Raw genomic sequence first — 15,306 nt, 5'->3', positions numbered from 1 at the left:
GGAGAGCACTAAAAATCATAATAAAATTTATGAACAAACTAGACTCATTTTCCAAACTCTCAAAATTTACGGATTCTGAATTGGACCTTTAATGATTTTTCTATGAATTTTCTAAAAACAGAATAGAAATGGTAATACTAGAAAAATGTTTTCCGTTTCATTTACACCTTGTAACTTGTTGAGCAAGGTGTGTACCTTCATGTGATGATATGTTATTACCATATATGTCATTTTGTCTTGTTATATAGACATGTGTCAGAAAACAAATGGATTCTTACCCTCATAAGTATGGTAAATATATAAATGGTATTACAAGGTTATATCCATCGAAATACAAACATTGGTAAACTATGACAAGTATAGTTTATGCTCACTACCCCAACAATTATTTGACAAACTATAAAAGGTATAATTTTTTATTCATTTACATAACAAACACATTACTAAAGGTATTACATATACAAAAGGGTTACTACCACTACGAATAATTATGATAAACTATAATAAGTATAGTTAAAGTTTATTATACCCCACAAACGAATACGCTAATTATAATCGGTATAGTTATGGCGTATATACATTGCAAACAATGTGATATACTATAATAGATATAGTTTATGTTTCATCTACACTACGAACTCATTACAAGAAGGGATTCACTATCACCACCACTTTTGATAAGCTATAATATGCATAGTTCATGTTCACTACCACATCGTTATTTGATGAACTGCGATATGTATAGTTTATGTTCACCATCACCATCACATTTGATAAACTATAATATGCATAGTTCATTTTCACTACCACTATCACTATTCAATGAACTATGATATGTATAGTTTATGTTCACAGCCACTACTACTATTTCATACACTACACTAGGATTTGGTTCCGTCTTTGGTTTTAAGACTACAATCTATCTAGAATTGTTAGTCTTCAGCTATAATTTCTAAGTGTATATGCTAGAGTTATATAGAATCTAGTCGTGATTGACTTAGAATTGGTGGGTCCGCTTTATTTCCTGTTCCTTGTTTGGTTGTGGGCCTAGGGCAGACCCATTACGTTCGACGTTTTATCTAACTTTAATTTTATATAACTTATATATACTTGGAGATTATAGAAGGATACAAACACGAGCATCGGTCATTTACCAGAGGATACAAACACGAGCACCGGTCAACCGAATCAGGAAGGTTAGCGCTATCGCCAAGACCACCGCAGTGCGCCTTTGTCACCTGGATAGAGGACATGATAGGCCAGGAACCGCATCAAGGGCTGCAGATAGAAGTGACCACAACTGAAGCCAAGAATCGCAGAGTAATGGGAACGTCAAACAAGTATTAGAGAAAACACATGATGAAAGCAGAAAATTGGAGAACAAAAGTCAGAGTGGAGGTTAGGGAAATGCGGACTTTCATTTCTTTACTCTATGACCCACAAAGCATCACCCGCCACAAGTAGGGTGTACACCATTCACATATCGGTATAGACTTGGTCTACTAGCATGCGTCTAACGACTACCCCATATATGTATAGAGACATTCGAATCCATCAAAATCCGAAGACTACACTATTGAAGGGAACTGTAGCATTGTCCAAAAATTTTCCTTACGTTAATGAGATGTAGACCTATTTTCCTCGAACCCTATACGCTAAATTATATTAAATAAATTGGCTCGCATTAAAATTCATTGGGAACTTTCCAAGTATTTTATAACCTTGTATTACAAAAAATTTACATATGGTAACTCCAAGAAATTCTTAATGTATACCTCCAGGTCGGGTGTAATTAAGGGATAATCAACTTAGAAATGGTGAGTCCGCCTTAGGTCCTGTTCCTTGTTTGGTTGTGGGCCTAGGGCAGACTCATTAAGTTTGACGGCCTATTGGACCTTAATTATACACGACTAGTATATACCAAGTGATCTTAGGAGGGGATCAGGCACGAAACAAATCACAAGTTACATTTGAGTCACTACCACTAAATTCATTCATAAAGGCTTTGTTATGAATTACATACAAAATACTTTTAAGTCAGAACATAATACAGAAAAGTATGGCTTGATAACATCTGACTTGTCACTACTGTTAGAAACTTATCGTCTGTTCGTCTCTACCAACTTATGACAGGACTATGCCACCAAAGAAAAAGTCCAGACCCTCCGGCAGCACAGCACCGCCCCCTCTGCCACCACCTCCGGAGTTTGATCATGTGATGTTGCAGGCTGCAGTAACAGCAGCCGTGGCGGCAGTAATGTCGCAAATAGGTACAAATGGTTCCGGCGGTTCCGGATTCGGGAATACTAACTCGAATCAGGGGACAGCACAGGGCGTACTAAGGAGTGTTCTTACAAAGACTTCACGAATGGCAAACCCCATCCTTTCGACGGAAGCGGGGGAGTCATCGCGCTGATGAAATGGTTTGAAAGGACCGAAGTAGTCTTCGAAATCTGTGCTTGTCCCGAAGTGAGCAAGGTCAAGTATGTGGCATTCACCTTCACAAGAAAAGCTCTTACTTGGTGGAACGGCAGAGTTAAGTCGCTTACTCCTGCAGTGGCTAACTCTATAAGCTGGGAGGATTTAAAAGCTTTGATGCTGAAAGAATATTGCCCAAGAGGCGAAGTGCAAAAACTGGAAGAGGAACTCTGGATCCTCAAAATGTCAGGGATGGATCTCGAAGCTTATACCGCCCGATTCAATGACCTAGCACTCCTCTGTCCCGCAATGGTCACCCCAGAGGAGAAAAAGGTAGAATGATACCTTTGGGGGCTATCATCCCAGATTCATGATAGTGTATTGGCCTCAAGACCAACTACCTTCGACAGCACCAAGGAGTTGGCACAACAACTCATCGACCATCGTGCCAGCCATGACACTACGACAACCACGCCAATTTTTGTTGTTCATGCTGCCACAACCCTCACCATGCCAACTCCCATGAAACAATACGCCGAAACCCTTCCGAAATGTAACAAGTGTAGCTTCCATCACACTGAGGCTTGTAGAGAATTGCATTGCATGAACTGCAATAGGAAGGGGCACACTACCCATTTCTGTAGGGCACCGGTACGACCCATCAACCAGTTCCCCGACCTTGGAGTAAGCCCAGCCTGTTACAAGTGTGGAGAAACGGGACACATTAAAAGGAACTGCCCAAGTGCAAGAGATGCCAGTGGTGGTGGAAGGGTGCTTGCGATCACCGAAGGGGAGACCACCCCGGAACCCGCAAATATCAGTACATGTTTCTAACATCGACATTTATATTCTAAACTTCTTTATATGTTAAATCTAGCATCGATTAAAGCATGCATAGTAGTAATGCCAAGGATTAAACTGAGAGCATAAACAATAAGAAATTCCAAGGCCGACATGTGACATCAGGCGGGTTATTCCTCACTATAATCAATTTCTTGTATTGCGAAAATTTTCCCCCATCTTTCCTCCAAATTCTTGGATCCCCATTCAAAGTGCAAATTTCGGGACGAAATTCCATCTAACAGGGGGATGATGTGACAACCGTCAATTTCCGGTCAAGTCAAAGTCAACTAAAGTCAACAAATCAAACCGGTCGACTCAATTAACCCTTGTGTACTGGGGCTTACGTTAAGTAATTACTATACAACTCGCTACACTAATGAGAAATCATCAATTGAAAAGTTCGTATATCTAGATTTCCTTAACCTAAAACTATAGTAAGTAACGAACCAAACCGATAAAACAATGGTGCATACTCATCGGGAGTATGTAAGACACTTAAACATGGCTTAACGGGGTTTACGGACCTTGCGTTGTGAAGCCGGACACTCAAAAGGGTCACAAACGAAACCTCTCCCAATCTCTTTTAATCTATCTCTCTCTATTTAAAATCTCTCCCAAATATCTCTCTGAATGAGAAATCTCTCCAAGTATATGGAATCTCTCCCAAATCTCTCTTTGTATGAGAAATCTCTCCAAGTATGCGGAATCTCTACCAAATCTCTCTTTGTATGAGAAATCTCTCCAAGTATGCGGAATCTCTCCCAAATCTCTCTTTATATGAGAAATCTCTCCAAGAATGTCAAATCTGTCCCAAATCTCTCCAAGTATGTGGAATCTCTCCCAAATCTCTCTTTGTATGAGAAATCTCTCCAAGTATGTCGAATCTCTCTCAAATCTCTCTCAAAATCTCTCTCAACTTCTTAAAACCATTCGGGGCATCCCGCTCTAAATTCAGCCGAAAACCGCTCAAAAACGGAAGTGTACGCGAAAAACAACCTTAAGGAGCCGAAACCCTTCTTAGGAGCCGAAACTCCTCTTAGGAACCGAACCTCTTAGAGCCGAACCTCCTGAGAACCGAGACCCTCTCAACCGAAATGGACCGAGGGCTCTATCTATTTCGGTCCCCTAATCATGCTGAACCGAGACTGACTTTCGGCTCCCCTTCCCACCTTCGGTCCGATGACCTGACTCTCGGTCCCTTCTGATGAGCATGTCTGCAAGACCTCTCGGTTCCCATGCATCCGAGCCCCACCTTTGGTCCGAGAGGCGACCCGCACAACCGAACCCTCCTCTCTCGGTTTCTTCTCCTGCTCTCGTTTCCAAGCTCCTAAGGAGCCGAAACTTCGCATCCTCGGCCCAAATTTCGGAATTTGGCAGTTTTTGCCCGGTTTTCAATATTTTTAGCGTTTTGAGCCTGTTTTTCGAGATTTTAACGCGGGATTTTCACCCAAACTCATATTTTAACATAATAAACCCCAAATATTCATATTTTAATTATATTTTAGGGGAAAATCCTTGCCTAAGAATAAAATCTAGTAGGTAAGATTTATGGGTGGAGTGTTGACTTTGCCTAAGTGTATTATACAAGCAACCTCCCCATACCTTCATAGTACAACCCTAGTCACTATCCACGCATACCTATTCAATAATTGTCCTTTTCCCATTCTTTTTCAGCCATAATGTTGAACAAAAGTTAGAGATATCCTTCTCTCTCCTCACATTACTTCATTTTTCCACCAAGTGACAACTGCATTTTCTCTCACTCCCTCTCTCTAAGATTTCGTGATTCAAGGCTTGTTTCCAAGCTTTTCTTCTTCATTTGGTAAGTATGATTCTCCTACACTTAGATATTCTACTATCCTACATCCAAATCATAGATTGCTTACACAAATATCGTCATATTTGTGTTAGATCTTCAAATCTTCAAGCATCTCCCAAGTGTTCTTGAGTTGGGCACTTCTTTCCTCCATCATCCATCTACTGAAATCACTCAAGGTGAGTTCATAACCCTACATTTGCATGTTTTCTAAAGTTTTTAGGTGGGGGGGGGGGAATACAAGTTAAAACACCAAGAACACAACTAAACTTTTTCAACAGCTTTCATCAAGAAAGTTTAACTCCATTCACGGACTGCTTTGGTCAACTTAAACATTTTAGTTTTCAAAACTGTATTAGATAAAAATAGCTCAAGTTTATACCTCTAAAGTGACCACTTGCACATCTCCATACGATTTTTCTATGATTTATGGTGATTTTTAAAAAACAACCTATCATTAAAAGAACAAATCCGGACCAGTCTGTGAATATGGATATTTTCACACAAGTTGGAGAGCACTAAAAATCATAATAAAATTTATAAACAAACTAGACTCATTTCCCAAACTCTCAAAATTTACGGATTCTGAATTGGACCTTTAATGATTTTTCTATGAATTTTCTAAAAACAGAATAGAAATGGTAATACTAGAAAAATGTTTTCCGTTTCATTTACACCTTGTAACTTGTTGAGCAAGCTGTGTACCTTCATGTGATGATATGCTATTACCATATATGTCATTTTGTCTTGTTATATAGACATACGTCAGAAAACAAATGGATTCTTACCCTCATAAGTATGGTAAATATATAAATGGTATTACAAGGTTATATCCATCGAAATACAAACATTGGTAAACTATGACAAGTATAGTTTATGCTCACTACCCCAACAATTATTTGATAAACTATAATAAGTATAGTTTTTAATTCAATTACATAACAAACACATTACTAAAGGTATTACATATACAAAAGGGTTACTACCACTACGAATAATTATGATAAACTATAAAAAGTATAGTTAAAGTTTATTATACCCCCACAAACGAATACGCTAATTATAATCGGTATAGTTAGGGCGTATATACATTGCAAACAATGTGATATACTATAGTAGATATAGTTTATGTTTCATCTACACTACGAACTCATTACAAGAAGGGATTCACTATCACCACCACTTTTCATAAGCTATAATATGCATAGTTCATGTTCACTACCACTATCGCTATTTGATGAACTGCGATATGTATAGTTTATGTTCACCATCACCACCACATTTGATAAACTATAATATGCATAGTTCATTTTCACTACCACTATCACTATTCGATGAATTATGATATCTATAGTTTATGTTCACAGCCACTACTACTATTTCATACACTACACTAGGATTTGGTTCCGGTCTTTGGTTTTAAGACTACAATCTATCTAGAATTGTTAGTCTTCAGCTATAATTTCTAAGTGTATATGCTAGAGTTATATAGAATCTAGTCGTGATTGACTTAGAATTGGTGGGTCCGCTTTATTTCCTGTTCCTTGTTTGGTTGTGGGCCTAGGGCAGACCCATTACATTCGACGTTTTATCTAACTTTAATTTTATATAACTTATATATATTTGGAGATTATAGAAGGAAACTATAGGAAATTCTAGGATGCACTATTTCATAACATAGAAACTTTGAATTCACTCTTTAAGGAAAATATCGGATTTTCTGGAACAACTTAATTGCTTTTACAAGGAAAATAGTATATTTCTCAATTAAATTTCTTATGAACTCACCAACCTTTGTGTTGACACTTTTTCAAACAACTTGTAATCTCAAGAAATCGTTAAATAGGTAATCAACTGCTTTCGAGGACGGGACGCTAAGGCGTTAAATTCAAAACTTATTTTGTCATCATGATGTAATTGATTTTGAAACATGTAAACTTACTCTATGATGTAACTCTTTCAATTATATTTATGATGGTTGTATTTACTTTGAGCACTATTATACACGTTGTTGTGATACTATACATGAAGTCCTCCACCCCCGGACGTTTTCGCCATCCTTGGTTTGGGGGTATGACACAACAGGCATATAAGTCATCCTTCCTATATCCTTAACCCTAATATAGCATGCAGTTCTCATAATCACATACCAGGCATACAAGGCATCCTCCCTAGATCCTTAGCCCTAATCTAGCATGCAGTTCTCATAATCATATCATGTAACATAACATAACATGTATGGGTATCTTGGGGAAATCTTACTTGAGCTTGGCCGGTCGCACACATCACACACCTTGTTCTTTCCCACACTCCTTATTTTTAAATTTTAGAAAACTATTTTTCTTGTAAAAATCCATCAAGCCCTCGTTTTGAGTCTAGACACCCTTGATGGAGTGCCCGAATCTCTCAAACCAAGGCTCTAATACCAACTTGTAACATCCCAAAATTGAGACCCAAATTATTTTGTTTTAAAGTATATTACTTGTAAAAACATTTAACGGAGAACAACAATTACATCCCTTCAAACATAAAGTCACAAATCACAAGTCTCAAAACCATACGAACAAATAGTATAATATCATAGTACAATCCCAGGTTTCTCAAATGCGGAATATCATGTGTGAATGTGTGATGCACTGCTACCCCGCCGGCTCCTTCCCTTAGATGAATAGGTATCTAAAACCAAAACTAAAAATCGTAAGCACAAAGCTTAGTGAGTTCCGTCATCATACCCATGACAAATAATGCATAATCTTCGGTATCTTTCAACAGGTAACCGGGAACTAACCTCCCCTTCGGTATCTTTCAAATGGTAACTGGGAGCTACCCACCCCTTCGGTATCTTTCAGCCAGTAACCGGGGACTATTTCACCCCTACTACCGCAAACATGTATCAAGCAGAGTAAACATATGAAGCACAATAATCATATCAGGCACAATAAACATATCTCATATCAACGCAGTATAATTATCACAAAGACAATCATCTATCCAACACTCTTACTGGTGGGCCGGCATTGTGGCCGTAGACTTACTCTTACTAGGAGAAAACTCACCTCAAAGTCATGTAGTGTCTACACTAATCACGATATAAAAACCAACTCTCCTCGAATCCTCAATCCCTACACAAAAACTTTTCTAACTTATCAATTCATCCTCATAATCCTTACAAGGGTCAACTCAAATCCAAGACAAGGTGAAGGTCAAGGTCAACACCTTGGTCAATGGTCAATCATCTGGTCAAAGTAATGTCAGATCTTTAGAAAAAGAATTTTAGATGTGCATTCTTGCGAGCCCTAGAATTAGTGTCTCACAAAAAAAACACGGAGGGTGCTTATGTTAAAGGTGTGTCGTCTAGAAATGTCGCTTTATAATTTTACAAACGCGCTCTTCAGCAGCTAGCGGTGGGAAAAAGGAAATAAAAAAAATTAGAAAACCCGCCTTCCTTCCTTGTTTCCCCTCTTTAACTCTGGGTGTGTTCTTTGACCACAAAAATCTTCTCTGGTCTTCCTCCGCCTCCCTACATCGAGTGTTGCTTGATTCTTTCCCTTGCACTCCGACCGACGCCTCCGATTCTTCCCCGTTCGTTGACATCGATCAAGTCTCATTTACTTCTACCCACTGGAACCACCATATCTCCCACTCGATGTTGAAATTGTCAGAAAAAACCCTAATTCAATATTATACTCTCAAGTCTCAATATTAAGAATGCAAATCTTGATTATCGTTTGTTTCTTATTCCCTACAGATAAATCGAAAAAGGGGAATTAGAATGACGAAGGCAGTGGGAGTTTTGGTCCGGTGGTCGTGGTTCATCTATCGGGCAAGGAAGATGGGAACGCAACCAACCATGGTGGCTCGATGATGGCAATCAATCTAGAAAGGGGAAGCACCTCTGGTGCGGGACCGATTTGAAGAAAGGAGAAGGGAGAAGCGTGTCTATGAGTCCCAAAGCACAAAATCAAGACTAGGGATTTTTTCAAAGATCTATCTCCATCTCTCTCTCTCTCTCTCTTAGGTTCCAGATGGTGGCTTAAGGGAAGGAAGAAGACAGCGAGGGTGGCTTAGAAGAAGGAAGACACCAGGATGGTTATAGGTAAAACTAGGGATTTTTTGATCGGATACCTTACAACCCAGTTGCTTCACTCTCGATTGCAGCGTCGTTCGACAACTAAGACTCCTCCATCGTATTGGTGCTGCGACTCTTCAGGCTACGACATCGGGCACTACACACCTGTCTATTAATCACTCTCATACTCATCACATAAGAACGAAAAGTTATCTATCACCATCGTTACATCAGTATCGACTCCTCAGGCTCACTGGTCCACCTGCCCTCCACCCTACTCCATCTACTAAAACTCCTCAGGTTTGCAAGCCCTAGGTCTAATTGCACTAAGGTACGAAAATGATGCTTCTACCTTGCCCTATTTCTTCATCCGTTCAACAAATAAGAGGAAACGTAATTTCTCATTCATCTATCGACTTCATCTTCTCAATCAAGCAAAACGGCTTATGAGTTTTTCTTGCATCTACGATTTCACTTGGTATTTTCGATTTCTCCTTTATGCCTCCATTTTTTTCCTACATCTACTTCTCATCTCTGAAAAAAACTTGATTTCACCATTTCAGCTTACCGTTGCTTTTAGTTTCATTCTCTGAACAAGTTGTTGTTTGGGAAGCTACATGTCAAGTGCATGCAACAGATATCCAATTATTAGTATATACAACTAGGCTAGAAGAATAACTTCTTATAATCAAGAACCAACTAGTCAAACTAATGTTATATTCTCTAATATGTGATGTTTTTAAGTATAACTAGTTTTTTTCTAATATTTTTTATGATTTAATAGAGTGATGGTCATCTTTTTTTTTTTATTGTTTTTCTTGTTCCTAGGTTTTTTTAAGACCTGGTAGACAAGGATATGAGTTATATACTCTCTTATATGCCATGTTTTCTTGAAATTGTAGTGATTATTATAACTTCTTTTCATGATACAATATGAGGTAGTCAAAAACAAAATGAAGGCCTGCAATACAAAAGTGGAAGGTGAGTCGCTTAAGTTTTAGTGAGAAGCATATCATAACCTTTTCTCCTTTAACATGACTGAACTTCAACTCAAACAGGTAAAAAGTTAATGAATTTTATTTGGTCAATTTCTTGCAGATAAATTTTATAAGTTTTAAATATTTCTTATCTGATCTCAAGGTAAATCTCCCTTTTTCATTGTGCTTTTTTCATGTTTAATAACAGTAAGTTTGATTTCATGTGTAGGATGGAGAAGCTTATGCTTACCTACTAAATGTTCTTGCACCAAAACATTGCGGCCCAACCACATTGAATACCAAGGGTCTGGTATCCTCTTTCTTTGAGCTGTTCATCATAGAAGTAGGTGGATGTTGTTGAGTTGCAATATTTGGATTAAAAATATCTGGAACAGCTGTTGAGTCATACCCCCACCCCTACCCCCCACTTGACTTCCAGAAGCATTTCCTACACAAAAATTCTGAGCATGCATCTGTTGCAGGTAAAATTGCTGTTAAGCTAAAATGCTACTTATAGCAGCATAACTTACAGGTTGAGATCCAAATGTTGCAGGATTCAACATAAATCTTGAAGAGTTTATTCTTTATCAGGTATATCTTTATTTTTTGTAGAGTGTATTCTTTTGTGATTTGAATATAAAATATGATTCTGGGCCTTTGGGCTTTTTTTATTTTTTTTATAAAATGCAGTCTACTTTTGAGATGTGAGTGTTGTTTGTTTAGCAATGGTGAGTATGTGAAAGTGGGATTGGCTGAACTAGACCACTGGTGTTTTAACGCAACTTATGAGGTAACTCTTGAGTGATATTTTCTTTCATTGGAATGGAATTAACGATTCCATTCCTTCCTCAATTCCGTCATGCCAAACAATATTTTCTATTCTTATTTGCTAAACAAAAGGACTGCAGTATTCAGGTTCTGCTTGGGATGAACTGAAGCATATACGGCAGGCTATAGCATTTCTGGTAAAGTTTCTTTTATTATATAAAAATTTAGTCTTTATGGTTTTAAAGATTTTATTTTAATCAGTTTTAATCCCATTCAGGTTATACATCAAAAGCCAAAGAAAACACTGGAAGAAATAAGTCATGACCTCTGCCTAGTGATGACAAGTATGGGACACAAAGCATCTCCCCAGATGTAAGTTTCATAATAAGATCAGGTGCTTTTCTAACAAGTAAAAAATCTACCTTTTAGTGAGAATTCCACTTTTAGTTTAGATTTAATGAACTTTTTTTTGATTACTAAAGTCCATCGAGAAAAAGAAAGGCTACTACTAGAAAAAAATTGTTATCTGTTATTGAAATTCATCCAATGTCCATGTCCTTATCATGCTTCCATCACACCTAAAAATGATAAAATTGTATATGCAAGTATTCTGAATTATTGACCTGCTTTCTTATGCAGGTTGTGATCCTCATAATTCTTGTGGTGAATACTCTCTTTCCTATTTTATATGAAGGGACTGGTTCAGCTCTACTGGAAAAGCCATGTTTTAGGGTACTTATCTTTATCTTGAACATCAGCTATGTCATGAATACATTCAAAAATCAAAACCCTCTAATATGATAAAATGCTGATGTATTTCCATTGTTGGTGAGGCTAATTTCCTTTTTGTTATCTTGATTTAGGGACTTACAATACATGCTTGTTGTCTTGTCTGTAATGCTTGTCACATATCTCAATGTGTTGGTATGTATTTTATTACGTTATCATGAATTCATGACTAGTTCTCTAATTTCTAGTGTTCGCCCAAGATATGAAAAAGATGGCCATTATGTTATGAGTTTTAAAGCTAACTTCTAAATTTTCTAAAGTTAACATCAGGTAGAAAACTTTTTGTTGGAGGCGTTGCTTGGGAGACTTCAGAAGGTATGTTAATGCAACTTAATTTCTTGATTATACTCTTCTTTAGTATATGGCTGTTGGAGTAAATGGTGTTGTAGGGAAGCCAATGATACGTGACTTTCATATCTTTATCAGGCGCAGTTTAAGAGACATTTTTCGCAAAGTTTCAAATTTTGCCTTGGAAGTGAAGGTTTGGGCTTCAAATTAAACCCACTTTCACAGTTTTCTGTTTTTATATCTTTTCATAATATGATGGAACTCATAAATCCACTATTGTAAACAGATAGGCTCATTGCATACCGTGGTGTCTGACAAAGAATATGGTATTATTACCAACTGTCTTGTCATGACTTTGGGTGAACAACCTAACCTCCCTCCTCCTTTCCGTGACATAAACTCTGACAACTCAGATACAATTCGCCTCCTAGCTGACAAAGTCAAAATGACCAGTCAAGTATTCTTGTAATGTTCAGTCAACATAATGGCAGTTCAGATGGAACAAATAAAACCTGATAAATCTAGTGCATCATCTGTCCCCATAAATAAATAAGTTCTTGTGTCTTCTTAGCTTTCCTCCTTCTCCTTTCCATTGTAGACTTTGTTCCTAGCTTTAGAAATTATGCATAATCATTTGCTTTGCTAAAAGAGAAGGATCAAATTGTCCCTTGTGTATCCTAATTTATGACTTAAATATAAAGAAGTATCAATCTCTTTTCATGACGTATATAGTTTTTTTTACAGGTATAACAAAATGTCTAGAAGGAATCGAATGCCACGGGGCCCACATGAGGGCCCAATACACCAGGCCCACGGGCCCCTCCCTCCTCACCCTGCTGCACTCGAAGAAGAACTTGAACTCCAACATAGAGACATCCAATGAATCATTTCTAATCATTTCTAATCTTTTCTCCTTTAAGCCCATGAACATAAACTTAATAAATGGATAAATCACATTTTTCATCCCTATATTTGTTGATTTTTGTGGATATGGTCTAGCAGTTTTACTTTTAACCTTTTTTTCCTTTAAAAAGTATTATTGTCACACTTTCAGTCCCTAATGGACCATGTTTATTTGAACCTGTTAAGCCAATGTAAATGACTATTTTGCCCTTTCCTTTATATATTATTATCATCATAGTTGTGATTATTATTGGTTTTTATTATGATTAACATATGGAACTTAATAAACAGGTAAATTACATTTCCCCCAAGGTTTATCGATTTTTATTGATATTGTAGGACAGTGGTGACACAAATCTAGAAACAGTGTTAAAGGAAGCTTCCATGGAAAACAAAACGGTTATTCTAACAACTCTAAATAAAGCATGGGCAGATCCACAAAACTCAATTTTGGATCTAATTTTGGAAAGTTTTAGAATTTGTTACAAAACCAGTAAACTTTTAAATCATTTGGTGATTATTGCCCTTGATCAGAAAGCATTTATGAGATGTAAACATGTACACTCTCATTGCTTTGCACTTGTTACTGAAGGATATGATCTCTCACAGGAAGCCTATATTATGACCCTTGATTATTTGAAGATGATGTAGCTTAGGATTGACTTTCTTCGTTTTGTTCTTGAGTTGGGATACAGCTTTCTCTTCATGGTATTCTCTCTCTCTCTCTCTCTCTCTCTCTCTCTCTCTATCTTACACACACACACATTCTCTCTCTCTCTCTCTACATAGGAAAAAGTGGATTTTTGTGTTTAGAAGTTAGAAGTTGGAACAACTCAAAACGAATTAGTTTTAAGTTAAAAATAGAACCCCTTGTGAACGGTGTTCTTATTTCTTAATTCTATTTTTTTTCTTTTTAGTTATTTAATAATGATATTGCTGACTCTGCCTTTGGTTATTTTAACCAGGTTGCCCTCATGCTTGAAGGGATGGGTTCATCAGCACAAATCTTGAAACGTTACTTATCATTCACAACTATAAAATTTGTCCCTGATTTTTCAGTGCATGCATCTTTGCAAGTTTATTCCTGTTTTTCTTGTCATTTGTATTGCATTTAATGATAAGGATCAGGAGGGACTTTATGTCTTTTTTTATCCTTCAAAGTTTTGGAGCAGGGAGCTGATTCGGCAAGCAAGCGTATGATATTATTCTCATTTTTTTATAACAAAGATTATGTCTTAATAAGTAAAATCTTGGAAAGACTAAAAAGAAAGTCAAAGTATGTGAATATGTCCAAGTAGTGATATCGTATGATGTTGGCGCAGGAACTTGATCATATTGTGGAAGAACTTGAAAATATTGCTAAAGTGAATATCCTATAACATAGATCCATTATTTCACTAATTGAATAGGTTTATTTATTGTCACATCGTAGAAAATTTGCTATTCTGGAGTTCCATAGATAGCACATTTGACTAGTGTCAAATTGTTCTTGCATATGCTACAACTTAAATGGGATCTTACTTAACTTACCAACGTTTTTACTTAACTTACCAATGTTTTTATATTTATGATAGATTGGTCCTTTAGAATGTTGGTGAGGTGGGTTATGCCTTTCAAGATCTATTGGAGATAGAGATGTTGGGGAGTTCATTATTCCAGTTCCTCATGTCAAACAAGTGAAGGTTAGTTTAGTAATTAAACTCAATTTATTCCTCTTTTTATTAAAAACTTTTATTTATTCATGATCTTCATCTATCTTCTACTGGTGGGCGGCTTGTAATTTCAAGTGATGGAGTCGCGGATTGGCTCTGGAATCAGCAGCAGCACAAATTATCAAAGTACGGAAACAAAAAAATGTTAAATTTGTAATAAAATATTATGCAATGGATTCTATTTTTTGTATATGATATTTTGTATGACATTAAATTTTATGAATTGGATTATATTTTTTGTATATGATATTTTATTTTCTATTATGAGACATTAAATGCAAATTTAATTTAAAAATTAGTAAATCTATAAAAAATATTTTTTTTAAACATTTAAAATTATGATACGCAAAAATGTGTGTCATCTTCATTTATGACATGGGGATTTCTTGATACGCATTGCGTGTCATTAACACGCGCGTCGTAAGGTTACGACATGCGAATGCGTGTTGTCTTCCTCTATGACAGAGCCTTCCTTCATACGCATTGCGTGTCGTAAACGCGCGTCGTAACTCCACATCGTAGATGAGCGTCGTCTATAGACGACGCGCAAAAGCGTGTCGTCTCTCTTTATGACAGGGCCTTCCTTGACACGCATTTGCGCGTCGTCTGAGCCTTTTACGACGCGCAATGAGCGTCGTAAAAGGCTGTTTTTCTAGTAGTGGTGGTTGGGACATTACCTTGAACTCGTTGAGTCTGTTCATCAACTTGCCGAGTCCTATGATT

General features: G+C 37.1%; 1 protein-coding gene across 5 annotated transcripts; it reads left to right on the top strand.

Moving 5' to 3' along the window:
- The first annotated feature begins 8,562 nt into the window (after nt 1-8,562).
- On the top strand, nt 8,563-14,825 carry LOC111885976 (uncharacterized). 5 transcript variants are annotated; one of them, XR_008225246.1, is made up of 15 exons: nt 8,563-8,734; nt 8,826-10,605; nt 10,677-10,714; nt 10,814-10,913; nt 11,032-11,088; nt 11,169-11,263; nt 11,531-11,623; nt 11,755-11,815; nt 11,941-11,995; nt 12,107-12,161; nt 12,255-12,294; nt 12,713-13,579; nt 13,837-14,065; nt 14,446-14,553; nt 14,659-14,825. XR_008225246.1 is itself a non-coding variant. In XM_052765741.1 (2 exons), exons 1-2 carry the CDS (start codon nt 12,042-12,044, stop codon nt 12,435-12,437), a joined length of 303 nt encoding a protein of 100 aa, XP_052621701.1. In that variant the 5' UTR covers nt 12,005-12,041; the 3' UTR covers nt 12,438-12,706. The 5 variants fall into 5 exon arrangements, 1 of the variants encoding a protein (XP_052621701.1); XR_008225244.1 differs by having other exon boundaries at nt 11,032-11,263; XR_008225245.1 differs by having other exon boundaries at nt 10,814-11,088.
- The last annotated feature ends 481 nt before the right edge of the window (nt 14,826-15,306 follow it).

The sequence above is a fragment of the Lactuca sativa genome, chromosome 1 (assembly GCF_002870075.4).
Source record: "Lactuca sativa cultivar Salinas chromosome 1, Lsat_Salinas_v11, whole genome shotgun sequence".
In the NCBI taxonomy this organism is placed as follows: domain Eukaryota; kingdom Viridiplantae; phylum Streptophyta; class Magnoliopsida; order Asterales; family Asteraceae; genus Lactuca; species Lactuca sativa.
The sequence above is the reverse complement of the archived record's forward strand: the minus strand, read 5'-3'. Positions and strand labels throughout refer to the sequence as shown.